The 21,093-nt window shown below is 64.1% G+C and overlaps 1 protein-coding gene across 5 annotated transcripts in view; it reads right to left on the bottom strand.

Moving 5' to 3' along the window:
- Positions 1–3,978: 3,978 nt before the first annotated feature.
- Positions 3,979–21,093, bottom strand: part of ELMO2 (engulfment and cell motility 2) — an 83,585-nt gene continuing 66,470 nt past the window's right edge. For all 5 annotated transcript variants that reach the window (XM_075917724.1, XM_075917726.1, XM_075917725.1 and 2 more), the window contains 6 exons: positions 16,709–16,872; positions 16,483–16,595; positions 16,052–16,159; positions 9,480–9,562; positions 9,021–9,098; positions 3,979–8,498 (listed from right to left, as the gene is read on the bottom strand). In XM_075917724.1, coding sequence (XP_075773839.1) covers positions 8,298–8,498; positions 9,021–9,098; positions 9,480–9,562; positions 16,052–16,159; positions 16,483–16,595; positions 16,709–16,872 — 747 coding nt within the window. In that variant the 3' untranslated portion in view covers positions 3,979–8,297. The remainder of the gene's footprint in view (positions 8,499–9,020; positions 9,099–9,479; positions 9,563–16,051; positions 16,160–16,482; positions 16,596–16,708; positions 16,873–21,093) is intronic.

Below are 21,093 nucleotides of genomic sequence, written 5' to 3'. Positions count from 1 at the left end.
GCAGCTCCGCCCCTCCTCTCGCCGCGCGTCCGCGTTGCTCTAGCGACAGTGGGCGGGGCAGCGGACTCCTGGCCCCGCCCCTTCCCCGGGGCCCCGCCCCCCGGAACCCCTTTATTCTCTCTCCGCCTGGACCGGCCAACCCCCCATTGCTGCAGCCCCCCCCCCCCGCAACAGGGGCCACCCTGCAGCCCCCCCCCGCAACAGGGGCCACCCTGCAGCCCCCCCCCGCAACAGGGGCCACCCTGCAGCCCCCCCCCCGCCCGCAACAGGGGCCACCCTGCAGCCCCCCCCCCCGCAACAGGGGCCACCCTGCAGCCCCCCCCGCCCGCAACAGGGGCCACCCTGCAGCCCCCCCCCCCGCAACAGGGCCACCCTGCAGCCCCCCCCCGCCCGCAACAGGGGCCACCCTGCAGCCCCCCCCCCGCAACAGGCGGCACCGTGCAGCCCCCCCCTGCCCGCAACAGGGGCCACCCTGCAGCCCCCCCCGCCCGCAACAGGCGGCACCGTGCAGCCCCCCCCCGCCCGCAACAGGGGCCACCCTGCAGCCCCCCCCTGCCCGCAACAGGGGCCACCGTGCAGCCCCCCCCCGCCCGCAACAGGGGCCACCCTGCAGCCCCCCCTGCCCGCAACAGGGGCCACCCTGCAGCCCCCCCCCGCCCGCAACAGGGGCCACCCTGCAGCCCCCCCCCCGCCCGCAACAGGGGCCACCCTGCAGCCCCCCCCCGCCCCGCAACAGGCGGCACCGTGCAGCCCCCCCCCCGCAACAGGCGGCACCGTGCAGCCCCCCCCCGCCCGCAACAGGGGCCACCCTGCAGCCCCCCCCGCCCGCAACAGGGGCCACCCTGCAGCCCCCCCCCCCCGCAAACAGGGGCCACCCTGCAGCCCCCCCCCGCCCGCAACAGGCGGCACCGTGCAGCCCCCCCCGCCCGCAACAGGGGCCCACCCTGCAGCCCCCCCCTGCCCGCAACAGGGGCCACCCTGCAGCCCCCCCCCCGCCCGCAACAGGGGCCACCCTGCAGCCCCCCCTGCCCGCAACAGGGGCCACCCTGCAGCCCCCCCCCCGCCCGCAACAGGGGCCACCCAGCAGCCCCCCCCGCCCGCAACAGGGGCCACCCTGCAGCCCCCCCCCGCCCGCAACAGGCGGCACCGTGCAGCCCCCCCCCGCCCGCAACAGGGGCCACCCTGCAGCCCCCCCCGCCCAGCAACAGGCGGCACCGTGCAGCCCCCCCCCGCAACAGGCGGCACCGTGCAGCCCCCCCCCGCCCGCAACAGGGGGCCACCCTGCAGCCCCCCCCGCCCGCAACAGGCGGCACCGTGCAGCCCCCCCCCGCCCGCAACAGGGGCCACCCTGCAGCCCCCCCCGCCCGCAACAGGCGGCACCGTGCATCCCCCCCGCCCGCAACAGGGGCCACCCTGCAGCCCCCCCCGCCCGCAACAGGGGCCACCGTGCAGCCCCCCCGCCGCCCGCAACAGGCGGCACCGTGCAGCCCCCCCCCCCGCCCGCAACAGGGGCCACCCTGCAGCCCCCCCCGCCCGCAACAGGCGGCACCGTGCAGCCCCCCCTGCCCGCAACAGGGGCCACCCTGCAGCCCCCCGCCGCCCGCAACAGGCGGCACCGTGCAGCCCCCCCCCGCCCGCAACAGGGGCCACCCTGCAGCCCCCCCCCGCCCGCAACAGGCGGCACCGTGCAGCCCCCCCCCCGCCTGCAACAGGGGCCACCCTGCAGCCCCCCCCGCCCGCAACAGGCGGCACCGTGCAGCCCCCCCCTCACCCGCAACAGGCGGCACCGTGCAGCCCCCCCCGCCCACAACAGGGGCCACCCTGCAGCCCCCCCCCGCCCGCAACAGGCGGCACCGTGCAGCCCCCCCCCGCCCGCAACAGGGGCCACCCTGCAGCCCCCCCTGCCCGCAACAGGCGGCACCGTGCAGCCCCCCGGATCCTTTTAATCTCTCTCCACATGGACCGGTCCAAACCCCCCATTTTTGCAGCCCCCCCATGCCCGCTAGAGGCGGCACCATGCAGCCCCCCCCATGCCCGCTAGAGGCGGCACCGTGCAGCCCCCCCCATGCCCGCTAGAGGCGGCACCATGCAGCCCCCCCCCATGCCCGCTAGAGGCGGCACCGTGCAGCCCCCCCCATGCCCGCAACAGGCGGCACCATGCAGCCCCCCATGCCCGCAGCAGCCGGCAGCTTGCATCCCCTTTCCTCTCTCCCCCTCCCAACACGCCCCCCCCGCCTGCAGCAGGTGGTACCCTGCAGCCTCCTCCCTTCCCGGCTGGCCAGTTAGGTACAAACTTGATTTTAACAGTAAAAACTAGCGAGGTGCCCTTCCTGCCCCGCAGAGCACCCCAGCCAGGGGCCTGTGCTGACCCTCCTGCTGCTGCAGAGCAGGTCATGCAGCAAGCAGGAGGTTTGCAAGGACGGTGGAAATGGGCAATATGGTGGCAGCTGGCAGGGGCAGGTTGCAGTGATGGCGCCTTTACAGCTCTTGACTTCCATGGAACTTTGTGTTTCTGGCTGGTAAGGTTCTTAAGCAGAAAAAACCCTAACCCAGCTTGCTGTAGCTGCTCTGAGCCGCGTGCAGGCCTCGTGCCCAGATGTCAGGGAACGTTTTCCCTCGGGATACCCACCGGGGCAGACTGAATGCCCTTTGTCACCACATGCCCTTCTGAGTTACTCTAAGAAGGCTGAGCTGGCCCTGGGCCCCCCTTAGCCCTTTTGTATGGAAAGATACGTGCGACATCATGAAGAACAAGGTACAAGAAAAGCTAGTAACCGCTCGCACAACCATGCAGGTGAGCTCAGCTGGTACCTGAACAGTGATTGTTTGACATACTTGTCTGAAATTGACGTCATCTCTCGACTGATGGGAAACGGCCTAATGACAAGCAAAGGTGTGGACTCGTGTCAGTTGCTGCTTTACAATTGTCTACAGTCAGGACGTGTAGTACAATGGCACTGAAGTTGCCTGTGCTCTAGTCTTGTGCTTCCAGACTATTGTACCCCTTGCAAGAGTCTGATTTATCTTGTGGCCCCCAAGTTTCACCTCAATTAAACTACTTGCTTACAAAATCTGACATAAAATCGCACGTCACAGCCACACTATCACTGGAAAGGGAAGGGCTTTTACCGCCTCATTTTTACCATATCATTATGAGGCAACTGGAATATAAATATACTTACAATTGACAACACTTGAGCCGGTTTTCTCTCATGAGCCTTGTGTGAAGCCCGAGCCCCAGGGGCAGGGTGAACAGGAGCGGCCTGAGGCCAGCTGCGGCAGCTGGCGCCCCAGGCGGAACGCATGATCGGCGCCCCCGCCTGCATGGCCGTCAATGGATTGACGTCATCCTCGGGCGCCCCGGACGCCCTGTTGAAGGCGGCGCCGGCCGAGTCAGCCTATAGTCATGGGCCGCCCCTGAGGCTGAAGGATCTGTCTTAGCTTTGCGGAGATGCTTTTCATTGAAGCAGCAGCGCTTGGCACTCATCAGACTGGGTCAGCTCCGGTGATGGCCCAAGCTCCTTCAGGAATTCCAGCCTAGCCTCCCTACCCCTCGTCCTAGGCTTGAAGTTCCTGCAAATCTGGCGCTGCTCCTTCACATGTGCCTCTCCCAAGCCCTTCAGCAGCTATTGTGCGGGTCACTCGTTGGCACAGGCCCAGAGCAAGAAGCACATGACTTGAAACCTAGTGGTTTTCCATTTGTTTCCTCTCTCAACAGAACTAACCCTGTTACTGCCACTAAGAACCAGGCTAACTGTGCGCACAACGTTCACAAAGGCTGGAGAACTGCTCTGGGATACAGCAGAGTGCTGCTGACCGGAATGGACAGCATGGAGCTGAGCAGGACCAGGGACTGTGCTGCACTTTGGTACACAGCAGGAAGGGGAACTCAAGCCCCTGAGAGGAGCTGTTTGATGGCTGCTTGCTGGGTGCCAGACACCAAGAGGAGAATGCACAAAAGACTAATCAAGGCAAGAATATAACCACGTGGAATTTTATTTCCTACAGGAATTTGTTCAACTGTCTTAAATCTAAAATGCACCGGAGATGCTTTGGGGATAAGGCAGTAGCAGGGACAGAAGCTATTCCCCCCAGGTCCAACCAGACTTCCTCTCTGAGCCCTGCGTAAAGACGCCGCTAGACTGCGTGCTCCAGGTTGATCTCATGAGCATGGTTCCTGAAGAGGGAAGGGGGAGCAGAGGGAAAGGTATCTCAGTCCCGCCGGGCTTAGGACCCACGGATCTGATGTTACTTGGGCTCAAGCACTTGGGAAACAGATGGAGCAACAGTAACTGGTACACTGTCCTTGGCCAGTATGTCACAAAGCCTGAGCTCTCTGATGCTGAAGAGGAGGCAGCGATGTCGTCTCCAGAGTGGAGTTGAGTCTGGGGAGAAACCCTGGTGTCTGTGGCAGCTGAGGACAGACCCGTTTTCTCTTTGGGGCTGGAGGATAGATTCTAAGGGATTTTAATGTTGCCCTGGAAGCTTTTGGGCTGTATAGTCTATTGTCCATCTTATCGGAAAGATAAGGGAGGACTGGGATGGTCTGCTGGACTTCTGCGGGAGCCCACGTGTTTGTCACTGTGACCATGTCATAGCAATGGTTGAGGGTATGGCTTGACCTGCCTGCATCTGTACCATCTAAATTGCCACAGAGAGCAGTTCTGGCAATTGGCTTGCCTTGCCCTCCTCCACCATCACTGCCAATTCCTGCCCACAGTTCTCTGGTAACTAGTCTTTCAATTTGATAACTTTCTCCCAGAGATGAAGTCATAGCCATTGAATAGAGCCTCTTGGTTTGCAAGCCTGAGTTACAGGTTCCTGGAGCGCACAAACAATCCAGCCTCATCAAATCTATGTTTTTCTTAGCACTGATGCTCGGGGTCCTTGTCTCTTTCGTTAGCAGCTGCCACCACCAAGGAACCAGGGGAGAGAGGCAGTACAAATGCTCATAACCTTTAGAGGAGATCAGTGCTGCCTTTCAGCTGATGTTCCTGAGGTTGAGGGGCAGGGTAAGAGCATGTTGTCTGCCCTATGGCTCCAGACTGGCTTTATCAGTCAGCAGAGCCACTCTGCCAGGGGCTGCCAATATCAAAGTATCTAGTAACTGGTAGGAACTTCCACACCCCTCCTTTGCCTGAACTTTAAGAGGAGATGTCGCCTCAATGGATTCTGATGAGCTGTGTGGACTTCTGGCACTCAGGTTCCCTCTCATTTCTCCATCCATATGCAGAATAAATTTTGTTCTGTGCACCAAGGCATGTGCAGCTGTGCACCATCTGTAGAAACTCATGCCGCCAACTGTGTCCGCTCTACTAATCAGCTGGGTGGCATTTGCATTTCTCCTGGGTGGCGGCCCAAGTGCTCAGCTTCCAGGGACACTGGCTGTGCCAAACTGCTTGCACAGCAGCCTTACCTGCTGCTGGGGACACTACAGCTTTCTGAAGTGATGGCTGCTCCATGACTTGTCGTGGGGAAGCCCCCCAAGTGACTGGCTTCCGCTTGTTCGGAACCCACGGTGGGTCAGGAGCACGAGGCTTCAGCGTGGTCTCAGTGACGGGAACGAGACGGTTGATGATGGGGCAGCACTGACAGGAGAGACACCCTATGGTGTTCAGAATGGCTCCTGATTGGGCCAGGGCCCCTTCCCAGGAGGCCAGTGCTGTGACTGTTCATTACCCACACTCCACACATCTCTGATGGAGCGGGCCAGGCCTCGGCCTTGGATGGGACAGTCGAAAGCGAGAGACCGGAGTGGAGGAATCAGAGATGGCAGAGGACAGAACCAGCTGGGCTGGGGGAGAGCCTCAGTACCACGCTGCCCAGGCTCGGGCTCTCATCAGAGGCTTGCTCTTGGCACCTGCCCTTGTGGCAGCTTGGGAGGCAGTGGGGTGGGGTTCCTGACAGTGCTGACTGCACCGTGCTCCGCCAGGGATCCTGGGACGCTGCGGCTACGCGGCTTCCTCGTGGCTGCTGAGAGCTGCTGGTTTTGCTACCGATTTCTTTACAGACTGGCACACGCTCTGGAGGCAGAGTCCCCCCAAACATCATGTACGTTGGCTACCTCTGCTCTGGCCCCAGCACGCCCCCCGCAGGTGGTACTGAGCGAGGGGCCATGCTGCTTCTTCCCTACTGGCAGGCGGGACCGGGCGCTTAGGGCACTCGGTGTGTGCGACCGGTCCCGTGGGGCTCATGTGACCGGCGGCCTCCATGAGCCTTGCCACTCGGGCTTACATACCTCGGTGCGGTTACATCCGTCACTTCCCTGGGATTCTCACAGGCTGGGTGGGTCACTGGCCCGCACGGACTCGAAACCTGAGCATGGCACTGCGCCAGCGCTGAGTCTGGTACCCAACGAGGAAACTGGTCCAAAACCTAAAGCCTTAAACTAGCTTTAGAACAAGCTCCAGCCCACTGAAACGTAATCCTTCGGAACAATCACAGGCTGTGCGTGCACAAAGGAGTGACAGCCAATCAGTCGTAAGAAGTGAGGGTGGGCAGTGCCGAGGGGAGAGTGGGGTCCTCTTCCCTGAGCCCCGTCCCCGTGTGTCACAAGCTGGGGGATACCGGGCAGCAGCAAGGGCTTTGGGAAGGGAGGGACAGCTCAGTGGTTTGAGCATTGGCCGGCTAAACCCAGGGTTGTGAGTCCAATCCTTGTGGAGGCCATTTAGGGATTTGGGGCAAAAATTTGTCAGGGATGGTACTTGGTCCTGCTGTGAAGGCAGGGGCCTGGACTCAAGGTCCCTTCCAGTTCTAGAAGATAGGCATCTCCATTAATTTAATTTTGGGCCTTCCCTCATCGCAGCCCCAGGAGCGGGTGCGACCCTGCCATCTGCTCTGCCCCACCCCACTGTGCTCGGCAGGAAGAGGAGTGCCCTGGCCCCAGTCGGCTCCCCTGCTGCAGGGCTCAGGGGAGCAGGCTGGGCGCTCCTCTTCCTGTCACAGTGGAGCAGGCTGTGGTGAGTGTGCCTGCATGCGGGGCCTGAACCCTGCTGCCGCCCTACCACGGACCTTCCCCCTCCAGGTACTCCCCCGGCTGGCCTGGGCCCTGTGGTTAACGGGGGAATGTCCTGTCCACAGGACAGTTGAGATGGCTGCCTGGGGGGCTGCCCCAAACCGTCCTAGGGATGGGACAGCCCCGCCCCCTCACAGCAGCGTGCAATGGTGTGTGGTGGCAGAGAGCACCCAAGCTGCACAAGGCACATGCAAACCTCTAGTAGAGGGGCCACGGGTAAGCCCTTGAAAAACACCACAACTCGGCTTGGATGTCCCTGGGGAAAGCGGCTGGCTTGAGAGTTTGTTCGGCTCACTAAGGGGCTGCTACAGTCACAGCCTCCTTGGCCCCAGGAGCCAGAGGGAAGGAGAAAAAGGCCGGAGAACATTAGCTCCCATATGATTCGCACTGCTCCATGAAGCCCAGGGAGAGCACACACTCCTGCTGGAAATGTCTTCTCACCTCTCCCTGTGCATGTGATCGGCTGAAGCTGCGAAGAAAACCTGACACCCTTGAACTACAGAAGCAACATCACTGGCTTGATGCTGGATCCTGGTGTTCCACGGACGGGTGGACGGACAGACAGGCAGACAAGGGGGCACTCACTACGTGTGGCAGGAAATAGGCTCTAGCGGACAAAGCATAAAGCTCGGGGCTGGGACTGGACTTGAACCCCATCTCACGTTGATCCTCTCAGTAGCGTGTGGACAAATCGTGACCTTCCTACGGCTGAGCTTCCCCGGCTCTCCGAGAAAAGGCTGCAGGATTAACATTAACGCTGTGAAGTGCCCCAAGGAGCGAAGTGCCATGGGTGTGGGAAGGGTTATTATTGATATGATGGTCATTCATACAGAATCATACAGTAATCAGTTAATGGGGATGCTGATGCCCCGGCTGTTCATGGGCGTCTGCTCCTCAGATACCAGTGTCACTCCTGTAGTGACTCCCTCTTTGTACATTTTCTGCTGCAGCAGCTGTCGGGCACCCAGTAGTTGTGTTAAGTTTTCTGGTAGGAGAAACAGTTCTGTGACTCAAGGGGCCAGGGCTCCTCCTCTTGCTTGGCAAATTCCTGCCCCAGGCCCATGCAGTGTTGCTGTTGAGGGAATGGGGTGCCTCCCCTTCTGGCTCTCACCCGTAAGGCAGGGTGTAAATAAGCAGCTGCACGCCTACTGGAAAGGCTGGTCATGGAGAGACACGGTGCCATGTTCAGAGCTGGTTCTGTACAAAGGAGCCCCCAAAACAATCCCCGGGGCTCCGAGGCTCTTCTGGAGCAGCTGTCCCCCCTTGGCCAGTGCCGCCTGTGTCAGCCATAGTGATAGACAAAGTCGTAGCTGCTGGGCTCCTTGGGGATGGGTGGCGGGGCCTCCGGGATCTGGATATTTTCCAGGTCCAAGAGTCTCAGCTTTATTTCCATGCTCAGCAGTGTGTCCAGGTCGCTCTTGGTTAGCTCACTGGACATGTCCTTCCCCAGCAGGGCGCTGAGCCCATCGATCCAGATGCAGTACTGTGAAGAACAAGCAGACAACTTGTACCCCTAGGCCTAAACCAGTGGGAATGTCCCCAGAGAGTCCCCACCCCGAAAGACCAGCACAAACCACAGGTGAGAACGTCCCTCTGGAGGCCTCCTGAAACCGGTGACACTAGCAAGAAATAAACGAGGAATCCAGCAAATGCAGTTAATTCATCGGGGGGGGGGGGGGAGTAATTCCAACCTCAGGGGAGGGAGAAGCAAGAATGGGGTCCCCCAGCGCGAGAGGGAGCAGGCAGTTGGACATGCGTTTGCAACGGGACACGGCAGCAGAAGAGGCTGCATTTCAGGCGTCACCTTTTCTGTTCATGGCCCACCAAGGACGAAGGGGAGTAGGTTAGAGCGGCACCAAGGGCTAGCAGGCAGCTGTTACAAAGAGGGGAGATTTCGCTTTTCAACAACATTTTGAAGAGCGAGACTGGTGCATCTTGGCCAAGCTTTGAAGGAAACTTGTTTTTCCCCATCTCCTCTTTGCAGCTTGGCAGCCTCGTTTCTTACCTCATACTTATTAGGTGCAATGAAGTTCAGCGTCTCGTCAGGATCATACAGTATTGAGAAGGCCAATTCCAACACTTCCTGCAGGAAGAAGTTTTTACTCAGCAGCTGGACAGTTTCTTTCTGCTACACCAACAATATGGGGGGGGAGGGGGGCTGCCAGCTGCAGCCTCAGGCACTTGCACAATGCAGCACTGTGCCCCAGGCACCGCCTCACTATGCCACCAGCCCCAGGGCACCTGGCCAGTCACAGAACAAGGAGGGTGGGAGGGATTCTAGGAGTGACACAGTAAAGAGACCAGGGACAGCGAAGTTGGTGTAGGGGCACCCGACGAGGCTGGGCCCACGTGTAAATGGTTCCCAGACAGCTGCCATTTAGCGCTCTTGTTTCTGCTGCTTCCACCCTCCCGAGAACTGCTTATCAGCTGAAGGAATGTGCCAAGGAACGGAGGGAGCAATTACCTTGTTCTGCTTCAATGCACTTTTCTCCTTCATGTGCGGGCAGTCCTTCCCCGTCACTATGGCCTTGATGTCTGCTATAGGGACTAGGAGGGAAAGTCACAAACAGGAGAGACTCTGACCATGAAGAGATAGGGCTTTAGCTTGACATTACAGGTGCACAGCCCCGTGTCCATCTGTCTGTCCACAGGCTTCTCTATAGCCTCCATTACCAGACTGTCTGAGCCCCGCAAACCCAGCTCCTGGGGTGGGAAGTCCCAAGGACACAGGCTGATGGAAAGGCCAGTAACTGAATTCAGATCTCGAGTACCGGGCAGTGCTGTAGTCACTAGACCAAAGGCAGGCAATCATTTCTTATGGGGGCCACTCCAAGATTTGGAAAGCGGTCAAGGGCCACACTCTTCCATGATATTAGTGGAGAGATGCGGGGGCTGGGATGCAGGCTGGGTGCAGAAGGGAGCTTGGGGTGAAGGATTGGGGTGCAGGAGGAGGTGTGGGGTTTGGGGGGGAGCTTAGGTGAAGTAGACAGTTGTGACCGAGGGCAGGGGACTGGGGTGCAGGAGGAGGTGCGGGAGTCTGAGTTGTGACCTAGGGCGGGGGGGGGGGTTGTGACCAAGGGTGGGGGGGGTTGTACCCGAGGGGATTGGGGTGCAGGAGAAGGTGTGGGGTCTGAGTTGTGACCTAAGGTGGGGGGGTGGTAACCGAGGGTAAGGGGGGGTTGTGACCTAGGGTGTGGGGGGGGGTTGTGCCCAAGGGTGCGGGGGACGGATGGAGCTGGGTCCGGTGGCGTGGAGGCTGCGTGCAGCCCTGCGTTAGACCCTCCTCCCGCCTGAGAAGGGACGGATGGAGCTGGGTCCGGTGGCGTGGAGGGCGCGTGCAGCCCTGCGTTAGACCCTCCCCCCGCCTGAGAGGGGACGGATGGAGCTGGGTCCGGTGGCGTGGAGGGCGCGTGCAGCCCTGCGTTAGACCCTCCCCCCGCCTGAGACGGGACGGATGGAGCTGGGTCCGGTGGCGTGGAGGGCGCGTGCAGCCCTGCGTTAGACCCTCCCCCCGCCTGAGAGGGGACGGATGGAGCTGGGTCCGGTGGCGTGGAGGGCGCGTGCAGCCCTGCGTTAGACCCTCCCCCCGCCTGAGACGGGACGGATGGAGCTGGGTCCGGTGGCGTGGAGGGCGCGTGCAGCCCTGCGTTAGACCCTCCTCCCGCCTGAGATGGGACGGATGGAGCTGGGTCCGGTGGCGTGGAGGGCGCGTGCAGCCCTGCGTTAGACCCTCCCCCCGCCTGAGAGGGGACGGATGGAGCTGGGTCCGGTGGCGTGGAGGCCGCGTGCAGCCCTGCGTTAGACCCTCCTCCCGCCTGAGACGGGACGGATGGAGCTGGGTCCGGTGGCGTGGAGGGCGCGTGCAGCCCTGCGTTAGACCCTCCTCCCGCCTGAGAGGGGACGGATGGAGCTGGGTCCGGTGGCGTGGAGGGCGCGTGCAGCCCTGCGTTAGACCCTCCTCCCGCCTGAGAGGGGACGGATGGAGCTGGGTCCGGTGGCGTGGAGGCCGCGTGCAGCCCTGCGTTAGACCCTCCCCCCGCCTGAGACGGGACGGATGGAGCTGGGTCCGGTGGCGTGGAGGGCGCGTGCAGCCCTGCGTTAGACCCTCCCCCCGCCTGAGACGGGACGGATGGAGCTGGGTCCTGTGGTGTGGAGGGCGCGTGCAGCCCTGCGTTAGACCCTCCCCCCGCCTGAGAGGGGACGGATGGAGCTGGGTCCGGTGGCGTGGAGGGCGCGTGCAGCCCTGCGTTAGACCCTCCTCCCGCCTGAGAAGGGACGGATGGAGCTGGGTCCGGTGGCGTGGAGGCCGCGTGCAGCCCTGCGTTAGACCCTCCCCCCGCCTGAGAGGGGACGGATGGAGCTGGGTCCGGTGGCGTGGAGGGCGCGTGCAGCCCTGCGTTAGACCCTCCCCCCGCATGAGACGGGACGGATGGAGCTGGGTCCGGTGGCGTGGAGGGCGCGTGCAGCCCTGCGTTAGACCCTCCTCCCGCCTGAGACGGGACGGATGGAGCTGGGTCCGGTGGCGTGGAGGGCGCGTGCAGCCCTGCGTTAGACCCTCCCCCCGCCTGAGAGGGGACGGATGGAGCTGGGTCCGGTGGCGTGGAGGCCGCGTGCAGCCCTGCGTTAGACCCTCCTCCCGCCTGAGAGGGGACGGATGGAGCTGGGTCCGGTGGCGTGGAGGGCGCGTGCAGCCCTGCGTTAGACCCTCCCCCCGCCTGAGACGGGACGGATGGAGCTGGGTCTGGTGACGTGGAGGGCGCGTGCAGCCCTGCGTTAGACCCTCCTCCCGCCTGAGAGGGGACGGATGGAGCTGGGTCCGGTGGCGTGGAGGCTGCGTGCAGCCCTGCGTTAGACCCTCCCCCCGCCTGAGACGGGACGGATGGAGCTGGGTCCGGTGGCGTGGAGGGCGCGTGCAGCCCTGCGTTAGACCCTCCCCCCGCCTGAGAGGGGACGGATGGAGCTGGGTCCGGTGGCGTGGAGGCCGCGTGCAGCCCTGCGTTAGACCCTCCCCCCGCCTGAGACGGGACGGATGGAGCTGGGTCCGGTGGCGTGGAGGGCGCGTGCAGCCCTGCGTTAGACCCTCCTCCTGCCTGAGACGGGACGGATGGAGCTGGGTCCGGTGGCGTAGAGGCCGCGTGCAGCCCTGCGTTAGACCCTCCTCCCGCCTGAGAGGGGACGGATGGAGCTGGGTCCGGTGGCGTGGAGGGCGCGTGCAGCCCTGCGTTAGACCCTCCTCCCGCCTGAGACGGGACGGATGGAGCTGGGTCCGGTGGCGTGGAGGGCGCGTGCAGCCCTGCGTTAGACCCTCCTCCCGCCTGAGACGGGACGGATGGAGCTGGGTCCGGTGGCGTGGAGGGCGCGTGCAGCCCTGCGTTAGACCCTCCTCCCGCCTGAGACGGGACGGATGGAGCTGGGTCCGGTGGCGTGGAGGGCGCGTGCAGCCCTGCGTTAGACCCTCCTCCCGCCTGAGAGGGGACGGATGGAGCTGGGTCCGGTGGCGTGGAGGGCGCGTGCAGCCCTGCGTTAGACCCTCCCCCCGCCTGAGAGGGGACGGATGGAGCTGGGTCCGGTGGCGTGGAGGCTGCGTGCAGCCCTGCGTTAGACCCTCCTCCCGCCTGAGATGGGACGGATGGAGCTGGGTCCGGTGGCGTGGAGGCCGCGTGCAGCCCTGCGTTAGACCCTCCTCCCGCCTGAGACGGGACGGATGGAGCTGGGTCCGGTGGCGTGGAGGCCGCGTGCAGCCCTGCGTTAGACCCTCCCCCCGCCTGAGACGGGACGGATGGAGCTGGGTCCGGTGGCGTGGAGGGCGCGTGCAGCCCTGCGTTAGACCCTCCCCCCGCCTGAGAGGGGACGGATGGAGCTGGGTCCGGTGGCGTGGAGGGCGCGTGCAGCCATGCGTTAGACCCTCCTCCCGCCTGAGAGGGGACGGATGAAGCTGGGTCCGGTGGCGTGGAGGGCGCGTGCAGCCCTGCGTTAGACCCTCCTCCCGCCTGAGATGGGACGGATGGAGCTGGGTCCGGTGGCGTGGAGGGCGCGTGCAGCCCTGCGTTAGACCCTCCTCCCGCCTGAGACGGGACGGATGGAGCTGGGTCCGGTGGCGTGGAGGGCGCGTGCAGCCCTGCGTTAGACCCTCCTCCCGCCTGAGATGGGACGGATGGAGCTGGGTCCGGTGGCGTGGAGGGCGCGTGCAGCCCTGCGTTAGACCCTCCCCCCGCCTGAGATGGGACGGATGGAGCTGGGTCTGGTGACGTGGAGGGCGCGTGCAGCCCTGCGTTAGACCCTCCTCCCGCCTGAGAGGGGACGGATGGAGCTGGGTCCGGTGGCGTGGAGGGCGCGTGCAGCCCTGCGTTAGACCCTCCTCCCGCCTGAGAGGGGACGGATGGAGCTGGGTCCGGTGGCGTGGAGGGCGCGTGCAGCCCTGCGTTAGACCCTCCTCCCGCCTGAGAGGGGACGGATGGAGCTGGGTCCGGTGGCGTGGAGGGCGCGTGCAGCCCTGCGTTAGACCCTCCCCCCGCCTGAGAGGGGACGGATGGAGCTGGGTCCGGTGGCGTGGAGGGCGCGTGCAGCCCTGCGTTAGACCCTCCCCCCGCCTGAGAGGGGACGGATGGAGCTGGGTCCGGTGGCGTGGAGGGCGCGTGCAGCCCTGCGTTAGACCCTCCCCCCGCCTGAGAGGGGACGGATGGAGCTGGGTCCGGTGGCGTAGAGGCCGCGTGCAGCCCTGCGTTAGACCCTCCTCCCGCCTGAGAGGGGACGGATGGAGCTGGGTCCGGTGGCGTGGAGGGCGCGTGCAGCCCTGCGTTAGACCCTCCTCCCGCCTGAGACGGGACGGATGGAGCTGGGTCCGGTGGCGTGGAGGCCGCGTGCAGCCCTGCGTTAGACCCTCCTCCCGCCTGAGACGGGACGGATGGAGCTGGGTCCGGTGGCGTGGAGGCCGCGTGCAGCCCTGCGTTAGACCCTCCCCCCGCCTGAGATGGGACGGATGGAGCTGGGTCCGGTGGCGTGGAGGCCGCGTGCAGCCCTGCGTTAGACCCTCCTCCCGCCTGAGATGGGACGGATGGAGCTGGGTCCGGTGGCGTGGAGGGCGCGTGCAGCCCTGCGTTAGACCCTCCTCCCGCCTGAGATGGGACGGATGGAGCTGGGTCCGGTGGCGTGGAGGCCGCGTGCAGCCCTGCGTTAGACCCTCCCCCCGCCTGAGAGGGGACGGATGGAGCTGGGTCCGGTGGCGTGGAGGCCGCGTGCAGCCCTGCGTTAGACCCTCCTCCCGCCTGAGACGGGACGGATGGAGCTGGGTCTGGTGGCGTGGAGGGCGCGTGCAGCCCTGCGTTAGACCCTCCTCCCGCCTGAGAGGGGACGGATGGAGCTGGGTCCGGTGGCGTGGAGGGCGCGTGCAGCCCTGCGTTAGACCCTCCCCCCGCCTGAGATGGGACGGATGGAGCTGGGTCCGGTGGCGTGGAGGCCGCGTGCAGCCCTGCGTTAGACCCTCCTCCCGCCTGAGATGGGACGGATGGAGCTGGGTCCGGTGGCGTGGAGGGCGCGTGCAGCCCTGCGTTAGTCCCTCCTCCCGCCTGAGATGGGACGGATGGAGCTGGGTCCGGTGGCGTGGAGGCCGTGTGCAGCCCTGCCTTAGACCCTCCTCCCGCCTGAGACGGGACGGATGGAGCTGGGTCCGGTGGCGTGGAGGGCGCGTGCAGCCCTGCGTTAGACCCTCCCCCCGCCTGAGACGGGACGGATGGAGCTGGGTCTGGTGACGTGGAGGGCGCGTGCAGCCCTGCGTTAGACCCTCCCCCCGCCTGAGAGGGGACGGATGGAGCTGGGTCCGGTGGCGTGGAGGCCGCGTGCAGCCCTGCGTTAGACCCTCCCCCCGCCTGAGAGGGGACGGATGGAGCTGGGTCCGGTGGCGTGGAGGCCGCGTGCAGCCCTGCGTTAGACCCTCCCCCCGCCTGAGACGGGACGGATGGAGCTGGGTCCGGTGGCGTGGAGGGCGCGTGCAGCCCTGCGTTAGACCCTCCCCCCGCCTGAGACGGGACGGATGGAGCTGGGTCCGGTGGCGTGGAGGCCGCGTGCAGCCCTGCGTTAGACCCTCCTCCCGCCTGAGAGGGGACGGATGGAGCTGGGTCCGGTGGCGTGGAGGCCGCGTGCAGCCCTGCGTTAGACCCTCCTCCCGCCTGAGACGGGACGGATGGAGCTGGGTCCGGTGGCGTGGAGGGCGCGTGCAGCCCTGCGTTAGACCCTCCTCCCGCCTGAGATGGGACGGATGGAGCTGGGTCCGGTGGCGTGGAGGCCGCGTGCAGCCCTGCGTTAGACCCTCCTCCCGCCTGAGAGGGGACGGATGGAGCTGGGTCCGGTGGCGTGGAGGCCGCGTGCAGCCCTGCGTTAGACCCTCCTCCCGCCTGAGATGGGACGGATGGAGCTGGGTCCGGTGGCGTGGAGGGCGCGTGCAGCCCTGCGTTAGACCCTCCCCCCGCCTGAGACGGGACGGATGGAGCTGGGTCCGGTGGCGTGGAGGGCGCGTGCAGCCCTGCGTTAGACCCTCCTCCCGCCTGAGAGGGGACGGATGGAGCTGGGTCCGGTGGCGTGGAGGCCGCGTGCAGCCCTGCGTTAGACCCTCCTCCCGCCTGAGAGTTGACGGATGGAGCTGGGTCCGGTGGCGTGGAGGCCGCGTGCAGCCCTGCGTTAGACCCTCCCCCCGCCTGAGACGGGACGGATGGAGCTGGGTCCGGTGGCGTGGAGGGCGCGTGCAGCCCTGCGTTAGACCCTCCTCCCGCCTGAGAGGGGACGGATGGAGCTGGGTCCGGTGGCGTGGAGGGCGCGTGCAGCCCTGCGTTAGACCCTCCCCCCGCCTGAGAGGGGACGGATGGAGCTGGGTCCGGTGGCGTGGAGGCCGCGTGCAGCCCTGCGTTAGACCCTCCCCCCACCTGAGAGGGGACGGATGGAGCTGGGTCCGGTGGCGTGGAGGCCGCGTGCAGCCCTGCGTTAGACCCTCCCCCCGCCTGAGAGGGGACGGTCTGCAGTGGCAGAGCGATAGCCCCGACCTACTCTTCTCCTGCAGAGACTCGAAGGTCACTTCGCCCTGGGCATTGTCGTCCAGGTCTCCGTAGTGCAGGACCTTGTGGTTGAGAGCCAGACGACAGTACCAGAACCTCTCTGGAACACACAACACACAGCACGGCCTGAGCGCCGGGCAGCCCTCTGCAGCCGGGGTCCCCTGCTGGGCGCCACGGGGCGGGGCGCGCACGTGCCCACAGGGATGGCTCGGGCCGGCCCTGGTCTTTTGGCGGGTGCACGAGCGCCCCGGTGGGGACCACTGCTCCTGAGCCCCACTAGCTCAGTCTCCGCACAGTGCCATCTGCTGGCTGGCACAAGCATTGCCGTGCCCAGTCGGAATGCACCCCCCAGCCTCTCGGCTGGTGTAGCAACCCTGGGTATCCATCCCCTTCCCCAGGCTGGGGAGCTGCAGGAGACCCCACCTTGTCTCCTGCGATTCCCAATTTTCCGGAAGCTGCTTCCCTCGCAGAGCCGGTTCAGACGCTGCTGTTTGATCAGCTCCAGGATCTCAGGCTGGATTTTCTCTCTCAGCTCCCTGGAGATCAAAGACAAGTGAGTGAACAGGCACCTAGGGGGAGCAGCCAGCAGTTCAATGCAAGGGGGGCTAACACGTCTGTGGGGAAGGGAGCTGCCCCGTCAGGCACTTACACAATGGGCGGTGACTGGAAGTCATCTTGGCTCATCCTCTCTGACTGGCGCAGCCGCAAGATCTCCGAGTAGCTCAGGCTGCGCAGCTTGCTCTTGAACTGGTCTAGTGAGTTGGGTTTGGAGGGCAGGGCTCGGGTGATCTGCTCACGTACGACCTGCATCACCTAAGGGGACGGGGACCGAAACAGTTACCTGCCTCCTTGCCTCTCGTTCTTCAGGGTGCTCTGCTCATCACCAGTCCAGCAGGTGTGCGCGGGCGCCACATGCACAGTCGCTGGGAGGGCTCTACCTGAGTGGTACCGTCAGGCCGGCTCTGCAGCCCCATGCAGTGCTGCCTTCACAGCAGCGTCCATGGGACGCTGTCGACTCGCCGCCTGCCCAGTTCCTTCTGGCTGGAATGCTCCGACGGGGCAGAGGCCGGTGGGGTTCCGAATGGACGGGAGCAGCACATCGTAAGAACAACCATGGTGAGAGACAGGGAACAGCTTTTCTCCCAGTGACTGCTCATGTCCATTCCTGTAGGTGACGCGCAGGAAGTTCCCTGGGAGGAGGGGCAGAGTTCGCTTCCCTGGGTGGTGGCGCAGTGAAACGTGGGGTGTGCATGGAGCCCCTCGTTGCCACCTGGCACACCCCCTGGACCAGGGCGTGCATGAGGAAGGCTGCGGATGAAGCCTGCGCTCTTGTAGAATGCGCTGCCAGTGGGGGCGTGGGACTTGCACCCGGTCACAGCATGTCCTGAGGCAGGCCATGATCCACAGCGACATGCACTGGGTGAAATGGGGAGCCCTTATCCTCTAGGCAACTGCACTCAATGTAGAAAGCTGGGACCCAGCTGACGTCCAGGGAATGGAGCAGTCACTCTGCTACTGGCCTGCAGCTTCAGGAAGAACGGGCAAGAATCCACCCGGTTCACATGAAACTGGGCGACCCCCTAGGGGAGAAATGCCAGGTGGGCATGAGCGGTGGGTGAAGGCAGAGCTGGGGGAGACAACCCCCAGTTCCACCCCCAGCCTTGCCCCTTCTTCCCAGGCCCCGCCCCCACAGGAGCCAAGCTGCTCCCTGCCCCGCCCCTTGGAGCGGTGGAACGGCACATGGCCCGGCCCCGGAACACAGGAAGGAAGGATGGTGCCCGGCCCCAGCCTCCCTGGCCTGGAGAGGGCAGGCACTTGGGGTAGCAACACTCCGCGGGCGTTGTGGGGGCAGAGTGCAGACAGGGCCAGGCTGGCACTTAGGGGAAGAGCCTCCCCCGCCTCGCACACCCAGCACCCTGCAGTGAGAGTGTAGCTGCCCCATCTCCTTATAAGAGATGCTGCAGGGAGGCTCCTTCTGGACAATGTTACTGTCACCACCTCCCAAGACAAACGTGGTGGAGGGCAGGTGGCCAAGGGCTCAGAGGGAGGGGCAGTGAGCCTGGGCGGAACGAGGCGCAGGCCCACTGGGGAGCAGAGTCTGTCGAGTCCCTTAAGGAATTGTGCAATCAAGGGATCTGCAAATACCAATCTACCCTGTGTCCCTGGGCGTAAGGCCGAGATGGCAGCCAGGCACCTTACAGAGGATGTTGCCAGCTCTTGCTGCCTGAGGTCCAGCGAGCAGTCCAAAACCAGGGGGACTGTGGCAAGCTGAGGGGCAGTCCCTCTCTGCTGGGACCAAATAGTACATCACTGCCACGCTGACAGCCCCAGCGGGTGCATCCTGAACGGACTGCGCTGGCCGCTGACCACACAGCGTAGGAACCATTTGTGGGCTGGGAACAGGGAAACCTGGGACTACATGTCTCCCACATCCAGGGCAGTGTGCCAGGCCCTGGATCCAGGGCAGGAATGGTGGAGGTTAGGAGACCATGCAGACGTGTGTTTTCTTGAGGAATGCACTGAGGTCTCCCAGATCAGGAGATATGGGAGTAAAGTCCCCTGCTCGCGAACTCCTGAGCGATCTCCTCTCTCACCTCCACAGTGAGGAGCGATTGCACCTCCTGCAGGAGTTGCTCATGAGCAGGGTCCCTTACGAGGGACGGGAGGGCAGCAGAGAACAGAACTGGACGGCGTATCCCACCCCTACCATGCTCGGGACCCAGCGGTCTGAGGCAGGCTGGGCCCAGGCACGGCAGACAGCTCACAAAGGGAGGGTAAGGGTCCAGACTGGGTTCTGGAGCTCCGTCCTCAGGTGCACCTTCCAAAGTTAAGCTTTGGCCCTAGGGGCTGTTTGGAGGAGGCACCTCTGAGTATTCCTGCCACTTCTATTGGAGTCCTGTCTCTGGGGTCTGGAACAGAAGTGGGAGGGGGCTGTGGCTGGAAGGGCTTCCTGGGGGTGCGGATCCCCAGGGATTTTAATGTTGCTGGCAAATCTTTTCGGCTTTGCAAGCCGGAATCACTGATCTCTGTGGACAGCCCCGCATGGCGAATGGGCAGATCCCGGACGGCGTTCTTGAGCTCTGGGGATAAACCTGACACCTGCAACCAGGGACTGCGTCTCCCGGTGATCTCTGTGGCCGTGGGACAGGCCACGCAGTCAGCTAAGTCCAAAGCAGCTTGGAGAGAGATTCTGCATAGTACTTTGTCCTCCTCACTGAGCGCTGAAAACTGGGGGCAAGAGGGAGCAGCTCCGGATTTTGGCTCACATTCCCAGGGCTTGAAGGGGCTGTGGCTGAGCACTGCCTGCTCGTTAGCTACACGGAACACACGTTATGTCCCAAAAAGTGCAGCTTTCTTGCATCCTCTGACTTAGGAGCAGGCCCAGGCTGGTCCTGCTGCTCCTTGCAGTTAGATGCATTGACCACTAACGTCCCAGGCTTGCAGGTGTGTGAAAAACTGCGTATAACCTATCTAGGGTACAAAATACCCCCTTTAGCTCCCTTGGCTGTGGTGGTCTGGCTGGAGACCTGGGGCTGCCAGAGCACCTTTGTGGTGGTTTGTATGGTCTTTGTGGGTGGCAAGGCCTCCTTGGAAGGACCCTCTGAGGCAAGAATGTCCACCATTAGGACAGTCCTGTGCCTGGAGAGGTACGTTTTGGGCCACCCGCTAAAGAAGGTCCTGATAGGCTCTGGTGAGGTGGTGCAACCTCGTGGGCCGGTGCTGGGGCCGTTGTTGCCGGCAGGCCTCGTGGGCCGGTGCTGGGGCCGTTGTTGCCGGCAGGCCTCGTGGGTTGGTGCTGGTGTCGTTGTTGCCGGCAGGCCTCGTGGGCCGGTGCTGGGGCCGTTGTTGCCGGCAGGCCTCGTGGGCCGGTGCTGGGGCCGTTGTTGCCGGCAGGCCTCGTGGGCCGGTGCTGGGGCCGTTGTTGCCGGCAGGCCTCGTGGGCCGGTGCTGGTGCCGTTGTTGCCGGCAGGCCTCGTGGGCCGGTGCTGGGGCCGTTGTTGCCGGCAGGCCTCGTGGGCCGGTGCTGGTGTCGTTGTTGCCGGCAGGCCTCGTGGGCCGGTGCTGGGGCCGTTGTTGCTGGCAGGCTTCGTGGGCCGGTGCTGGTGCTGTTGTTGCCGGCAGGCCTCGTGGGCCGGTGCTGGGGCCGTTGTTGCCGGCAGGCCTCGTGGGCCGGTGCTGGGGCCGTTGTTGCCGGCAGGCCTCGTGGGCCGGTGCTGGAGCCGTTGTTGCCGGCAGGCCTCGTGGGCCAGTGCTGGTGTCCCGCCGCCAGGGACTGTACAGACAGGGCTGCTGGGTCCTGCGCGGCCTCAAAGGTATCAGGTGTAAATGGAAGCTCAGTGTCCTGGAGGGGAACCTGAGAGCACTGGAGGGGACAGCGGCGCTGGAGTCGACAGTGCTGGGAGCTCAGGGCCACTCTGGGGGTGCCCCTATGTCGAGTGTGCCCCACAAGTATCGCCGTGCGGCGCCCTGGTGGGGGACTGATCCCTGTCTGCCTTCTCTCCCTGGTGGCCCAGGGACTGTGAGCAGTGCCGCGTGCTCAACCCGGCCTCGTGAGCGGGGGAGCTGTGCCGGCGGCAGGGCTGTCTCTTGGGACGTGAGGCGCTCCACATGGAAGCCAGCGCCTGCTGTCACCACTGCCAGTCCTGGTGCCAGCTGGGCAGTCTCCTTCCTTCCTTGTCGTAGGCCTAGAGCTCTCTCGGGGTGATGGCTCTCCCCACAGCACTTGCAGCACAGGTTTTCCACGGCTCTCACAGGACTTAAAGCCCTGAGCCCAGGCACGCCCTGGTCAGGTGAACTCACAAGGGCAGGAACCAATATTCCCTCTCACCTTTTTCATCCAAGTGTGGAATAACGTTATGTGCACTGAGGCGCACCAGCAGCAGAAACCCAATCCTAGCTGGGGGTGCTCTGCTAATCAGCTGGGCGGTGCCCGGATCTCTCCTGAGCAGCCGCACAAGCGCTCAGCTTACAGGGAACACTGGAGGTGGGCCCCCTGCAACACAGCTCATACTTAAAGAGCTATTTAAACCAGCT

This window comes from Pelodiscus sinensis, unplaced genomic scaffold, assembly GCF_049634645.1.
Source record: "Pelodiscus sinensis isolate JC-2024 unplaced genomic scaffold, ASM4963464v1 ctg81, whole genome shotgun sequence".
In the NCBI taxonomy this organism is placed as follows: Eukaryota; Metazoa; Chordata; order Testudines; family Trionychidae; genus Pelodiscus; species Pelodiscus sinensis.
The sequence above is the reverse complement of the archived record's forward strand: the minus strand, read 5'-3'. Positions and strand labels throughout refer to the sequence as shown.